The sequence below is a fragment of the Chiloscyllium punctatum genome, chromosome 4 (genome assembly GCF_047496795.1).
Source record: "Chiloscyllium punctatum isolate Juve2018m chromosome 4, sChiPun1.3, whole genome shotgun sequence".
NCBI lineage: Eukaryota > Metazoa > Chordata > Chondrichthyes > Orectolobiformes > Hemiscylliidae > Chiloscyllium > Chiloscyllium punctatum.
The window spans coordinates 22,501-29,337 of record NC_092742.1 but is presented as its reverse complement, the minus strand read 5'-3'; the positions used below and the strand labels follow the sequence as shown (position 1 = coordinate 29,337).

The 6,837-nt window shown below is 54.7% G+C and overlaps 1 protein-coding gene across 1 annotated transcript in view; it reads right to left on the bottom strand.

The window, feature by feature from the left end:
* Nucleotides 1–3,713: 3,713 nt before the first annotated feature.
* The window catches only part of LOC140475895 (G patch domain-containing protein 2-like), a gene marked incomplete at its 5' end in the record, with an annotated part of 23,181 nt that continues 20,057 nt past the window's right edge, over nt 3,714–6,837 (bottom strand). The window contains one exon of the mRNA XM_072567823.1: nt 3,714–5,186. Within this exon, the coding sequence (XP_072423924.1) occupies nt 5,035–5,186 (152 nt within the window). The remainder of the gene's footprint in view (nt 5,187–6,837) is intronic.

Genomic DNA, 6,837 nt, shown 5'->3' with positions numbered 1-6,837 from the left:
GTTTATTTCTGTATGGTAGAGTTTATCGCTGCACGGTAGAGTTTATTTCTGCACGGTAGAGTTTATCTCTGCATGGTAGAGTTTATCTCTCTACGGTAGCGTTTATCCCTGCGCGGTAGAGTTTTTCTTTGCACAGTAGTGTTTATCTCTGTACGGTAGAGTTTATCTCTGCGCGGTAGAGTTTATCTCTGCACGGTAGAGTTTATTTCTGTACGGTAGAGTTTATCGCTGCACGGACGAGTTTATTTCTGCACGGTAGAGTTTATCTCTGCACGGAATAGTTTATTTCTGTACGTTAGAGTTTATCTCTGCGCGGTAGAGTTTATCTCTGCACGGTAGAGATTATCCCTGCGCGGTAGAGTTTATCTCTGCACGGTAGAGTTTAACCCTGCGCGGTAGAGTTTATCTCTGCACGGTAGAGTTTATCTCCGCACGGAATAGTTTATCTCTGCGCGGTAGAGTTTATCTCTGCACGGTAGAGTTTAACCCTGCGCGGTAGAGTTTATCTCTGCACGGAATAGTTTATCTCTGCACGGTAGAGTTTATCGCTGCGCGGTAGAGTTTATCTCTGCGCGGTAGAGTTAATCTCAGCACGGTAGAGTTTATCTCTGCTTGCAAGAGTTTATCTCTGCGCGGTAGAGTTTATCTCTGCGCGGTAGAGTTTATCTCTGCGCGGTAGAGTTAATCTCTGCACGGTAGAGTTAATCTCTGCTTGCAAGAGTTTATCTCTGCGCGGTAGAGTTTATCTCTGCGCGGTAGAGTTTATCTCTGCGCGGTAGAGTTTATCTCTGCACGGAATAGTTTATCTCTGCACGGAATAGTTTATCTCTGCGCGGTAGAGTTTTTCTTTGCACAGTAGTGTTTATCTCTGCGCGGTAGAGTTTATCTCTGCGCGGTAGAGTTTATCTCTGCACAGTAGAGATTATTTCTGCGCGGTAGAGTTTATCTTTGCGCGGTAGAGTTTATCTTTGCGCGGTAGAGTTTATCTCTGCACAGTAGAGTTTATCTCTGCACGGCAGTGTTTAACCCTGCGCGGTCGCGTTTACCTTCAAACAGCTGTTCCCAGTCTACATTCCCCAGTTCCTGTTGAATTTTGGTATAGTTGGCCTTTCCGCAATTTAGCACTTTTCCTTTAGGAACACTCTCGTCTTTGTCCATGAGTACGCTAAAAGTTATTGAAATCTGATCACTATTCCCAAAGTAATCCCCTACTGAAACTTTAACTACCTGGCTGGGCTCATTCCCCAACACCAGGTCCAGTATGGCCCCTTCCTGAGTTAGACTATTTACGTACTGCTCTGGAAAATCTTCCTGGATGTTCCTTACAAATTCTGCTCCATGTTGACCTATAACTCTAAGTGAATCCCAATCAATGTTGGGAAAATTATAATCTCCCATCACCACCCTGTTGCTCCTACATCTTTCCATAACCTGTTTCCATATTTGTACCTCTATCTCACACTCACTATTGGGAGGTCTGTAGTACAGCCCCAACATTGTTACCGCTCCCTTCCTATTTCTGAGCTCTGTCCATATTACCTCACTGCTCGAGTCCTCCATAGTGTCCTCCCTCAGCACAGCTGTGATATCCTCTCTGACCAGTAATCTAACTCCTCCATCCCTTTTACCTCCCTCTCTATCCGGCCTGAAGCATCGATATCCTGAGATATTTAGTCACCAATCATGCCCTTCCCTCAACCAAGTCTTCGCAATGGCAATAACATCATACTGCCAGGTTCTAACCTCCTCCAGCCCCTACTCCCCCCTCCCTATCGCTGTCACCTACTCCAGCCCCTGCACCCCCTCCCTATCTGTCACCCCCTCCAGCCCCTGCACCCCCTCCCTATCTGCCACCTCCCCATCTCTGTCACCCCCTCCAGCCCCTACACCCCCTCCCTATCTGTCACCCCCTCCAGCCCCTACACCCCCTCCCTATCTCTGTCACCCCCTCCACCCCCCCATCTCTGTCACCCCCTCCAGCCCCTACACCCCCTCCCTGTCTCTGTCACCCCCTCCAGCCCCTACACCCCCTCCCTGTCTCTGTCACCCCCTCCAGCCCCTACACCCCCTCCCTATTGCTGTCACCTCCTCCACCCCCTCCCTATCTCTGTCACCCCCTCCAGCCCCTACACCCCCTCCCTGTCTCTGTCACCCCCTCCAGCCCCTACACCCCCTCCCTGTCTCTGTCACCCCCTCCAGCCCCTCCACCCCGTCCCCTCAGCCCTAACCTTTGACCTCCCTCCACTGACCCCCTCTCTCTCTCTCTGCCCTTGTACCTGCTCAGTGTCAAATTTAGGCTGATCATGGCCATGGAGCACAGAAGCACATTCTTAAACATATTCAAAGTGCTATATAAATGTGAGTGGTTGTTAAAATGGATATAGAAAGAGTGACTGACTGACTGCATTTCGAGGTGTTGTTGCTGAAAGTAAGTGAAGCCTCTGAGGAAAACAATGGAGGGAACGCAGACAAAACAATGAAACAGCCAGTAAAAACTTTAATGAAAGGATAAAAGTGAATCCAATGGATATATTTCAGCGTACAGTTTAGACCTGTCTAAATATCAACACTTCAACATGTTGTTTAAAATGTATGGCGGATGTTGTAATTTTCACAGTGAGACTATAACAGAGCAAGAGTCTCTTTCCAGCGAGGAGTAACTCATTTGGGAAGAGAAGGTGTGTGTAGGATGAGGTGACACAGACATGAATACAACTCCCCAGGAGAACACAAAGATCGGACACAGAGACAGGGTGGACAGACTCTCAGGAATGATCAAACATGACGACAGAGATGGATCCTGATGTGTTCTCAATTACATAACAAACTGCCTGCTCCTCAGTATAACACTGTAGGTATGATCCAGGGAGCTCCAGGCTGGAACAGCCCAGGAATGGACCCGCCTGTGGGATTGATGGGTCAGTGCTCAGTGAGGAGACTGATCTCTCATACACACCCCCCCCCCCACACGCACACATCCCCCCCACACCCCCCACACGCACCCCCACACACACACCCCACACACACCCCCACCCCCCCACCCACACACACACACACCCCCCACACCCCCACACACACACCCCACACACCCCCCCACCCCCCACCCACACACACACCCCCCCCCACACACCCCCCCCACACACACACCCCCCCCCACACACCCCCCCCACACACCCCCCCCACACACCCCACACACACACCCCACACACACCCCCACCCCCCCACCCACACACACACACACCCCCCACACCCCCACACACACACCCCACACACACCCCCACCCCCCCACCCACACACACACCCCCCCCCACACACCCACCCCCCCACCCCCCACCCACACACACACCCCCCCCACCCACACACCCCCCACACCCACACACACACCCCCCCCACCCACACACCCCCCACACCCACACACCCCCCACACCCCCACACACACACCCCACACACCCCCCCACCCCCCCACCCACACACACACACCCCCCACACACCCCCCCCACACACCCCCCCCACACACACACCCCCCCCCACACACCCCCCCCACACACCCACCCCCCCACCCCCCACCCACACACACACCCCCCCCACCCACACACACACACCCCCCACACGCACACCCCACACACCCCCCCACACACACACATCCCCCCCACCCCACACCCCACACCCACACACACCCCACACCCACACACACAGACACAAACACACCCCCCACCCACCCACACACACACACACACACCCCCCACAAGCCTAATGCCAGTTTGGACAGAACCTTCAACTAAACCCAGCCATTAGCAGCAAGGTTCATCCGGAAAACCGCAAACCATATAGTACAGGGAACGTCCCCATGTAACACCCTCCCGTACACACCGCACCGTGTCCCGGTGAGTGTAACACCCTCCAGTACACACCGCACCGTGTCCCGGTGAGTGTAACACCCTCCAGTACACACCGCACCGTGTCCCGGTGAGTGTAACACCCTCCAGTACACACCGCACCGTGTCCCGGTGAGTGTAACACCCTCCAGTACACACCGCACCGTGTCCCGGTGAGTGTAACACCCTCCCGTACGCACTGCACCGTGTCCCAGTGAGTGTAACACCCTCCCGTACACACCGCACCGTGTCCCGGTGAGTGTAACACCCTCCCGTACACACCAGACCGTGTCCCGGTGAGTGTAACACCCTCCCGTACACACCGCACCGTGTCCCGGTGAGTGTAACACCCTCCCGCACGCACCGCAACGTGTCCCGGTGAGTGTAACACCCTCCCGTACGCACCGCACCGTGTCCCGGTGAGTGTAACACTCTCCTGTACACACCGCACCGTGTCCCGGTGAGTGTAACACCCTCCCGTACACCCCGCACCGTGTCCCGGTGAGTGTAACACCCTCCCGCACGCACCGCACCGTGTCCCGGTGAGTGTAACACCCTCCCGTACACCCCGCACCGTGTCCCGGTGAGTGTAACACCCTCCCGCACGCACCGCACCGTGTCCCGGTGAGTGTAACACCCTCCCGTACACACCGCACCGTGTCCTGGTGAGTGTAACACTCTCCTGTTTATGCAGCACAGGTGCACAACGTGGTGCCATATTCTGGGGGAGGTGAGTTAAGGGAAAGACCATTAACATGATTCTGGGCGCTATCTGAATGCAGCTCCAAGTTGGACTCTGAGCATCGTACAGACACCTCCTGCTATAATTACATGCTCTTTTCCGAATACCGTTTGTGAATCGTGTTGCCTGACTGTGTCAGATTGGGTCCATCCACTTGGAGCTGTTGGCTGAGGTGGGACTTGAAACAGCAGGTGGATTGCACTGCGATCTCTCGGTCTCCCCCCAGTCCGCCCTCAGCACAGTCACCAGCGTCACCCAGAGATCGAGCAGCAGCTTCCCATTCCCAGGTGATTTTATATTGAGTTTCCAAGTCCTCCCGAGGGGCTGTAGCTGGATGTGGTGGTACAGTGGGTCCAGCAGTCGGTCGGTCGGTCGGTCAGTCTCCCAGCCGGATGTTCCCTCCAGGAGACACTGTGACTAACTGCTCTGCCTGTTGGAGGTGGCAGTGTTCTCAGGTACGGGCCCAGCCTGGGTCTGCTCCTCCACCCAGTCCATACTCGGCATGGCCTTGCAGTGGCCTGCAGTATCCTGCAGCTTCAGCTCACAGTCTGTGAGGTGGGAGGACACTGCTGGAAGGAAACGTTCAAACCGGTTACTCCATCGGTTTAAATGGGCCACCCTCATGGTGTCGGCCTGTATCCCACCCACTCGGGGGGGGGGGGGGGGGGGGGGGTCACTGGCTGGGCACACTCATTACCCCATCCTCCCCCATTGCTGTGGGTCTGGAGTCACACATTGGTCACAGCGGGGTAGGTTGGTACATTTCCCCCTCCCTGAAGGACGTCATGATCCAGGAACAATAGGAAGCCATTCGGCCCTTCGAGCCTGCTCTCCCATTTAATACAATCATGGCTGATCTAATTTTAGCCTCAACCCCACATTCCTGCGTATTCCCTGACAATCTTCCATCCCCTCGCCATCTGGAATCTACCTCCATCCGCCTTAGAAACATTGGAAAGTTCTGCATTTGCTGCCTTTTGAGGAAGGGAATTCCAATCCCTGTGAGGAAAGAGCGGTTCCTCATCTCAGTCTCATTCGGGGACCTCTTTGTGTCTGAACCAAGATGGTCTCGTGCTGGAGTCTCCCACAAGAGGAACCATCCTTTATACATCCACCTGGTAAGCTCCCCTCAGGATCGGTGCAGCATCCAAGGAGCAGGAGAATCAACATTTCGGGCATCAGCCCTTCTTCAGGTTTATGCCCGAAACGTCGATTCTCCTGCTCCTTGGATGCTGCCTGACCTGCTGCGCTTTTCCAGCAACACATTTTCCAGCTCGGATCTCCAGCATCTGCAATCCTCACGTTCTCCCCTCAGGATCATCCATGTTCCAACCCAGTGCCTTCTGCCCTGCCCTCAACCTCCTGAGGAGTCAGGCACAGCCACTGTTCACCCAGCTCCTCACTTCAGCCATTAGGGAAGGGAAGGGGGCAGGCAGTGGCCGAGTGGATTAACCCAGGAATTCAATAAACACCTGAAACTGGGGCCTAATGATGGTCAGGGACCCATTGCCAACTGTTGGAAAATCCCATCGGAGTCACTAATGTCCTTCAGGAAAGAAAGCTACCACCCTTACCCAGTCTGGGCAAAGTGAGGACCGCAGATTCTGGAAACCCGAGTCTAGATCAGAGTGGTGCTGGAAGAGCACAGCAGGTCAGGCAGCATCCGAGGGGCAGGAAAATCGACATTCCGGGCAAAAGCCCTTCATCAGGAATAGAGGCAGAGCGTCTGAAGGGTGGAGAGAAAAATGGGAGGAGGGTGGGGGTGGGGAGAAAGTAGCATAGAGTACAATGGGTGAGTGGGGGAGGGGATGATGGTGATAGGTCAAGGAGGAGAGAGTGGAGTGGATAGGTGGAAAAGGAGATAGGCAGGTAGGACAAGTCTGGACAAGTTATGGGGACAGTTACTGAGCTGGAAGTTTAGAACTAGGGTGAGGTGGGGGAAGGGGAAATGAGGAAACTGTTGAAGTTCACATTGATGCCCTGGGGTTGAAGTGTTCTGAGGCAGAAGATGAGGCGTTCTTCCTCCAGGCGTCGGGTGGTGAGGGAGCGGCGGCGAAGGAGGCCCAGGACCTCCATGTCCTCGGCAGAGTGGGAGGGGGAGTTGAAATGTTGGGCCACGGGGCGGTTTGGTTGATTGGTGCGGGTGTCCCGGAGATGTTCCCTAAAGCGCTCTGCTCGAAGGTGTCCAGTCTCCCCAATGTAGAGGAGACCACATCGGGA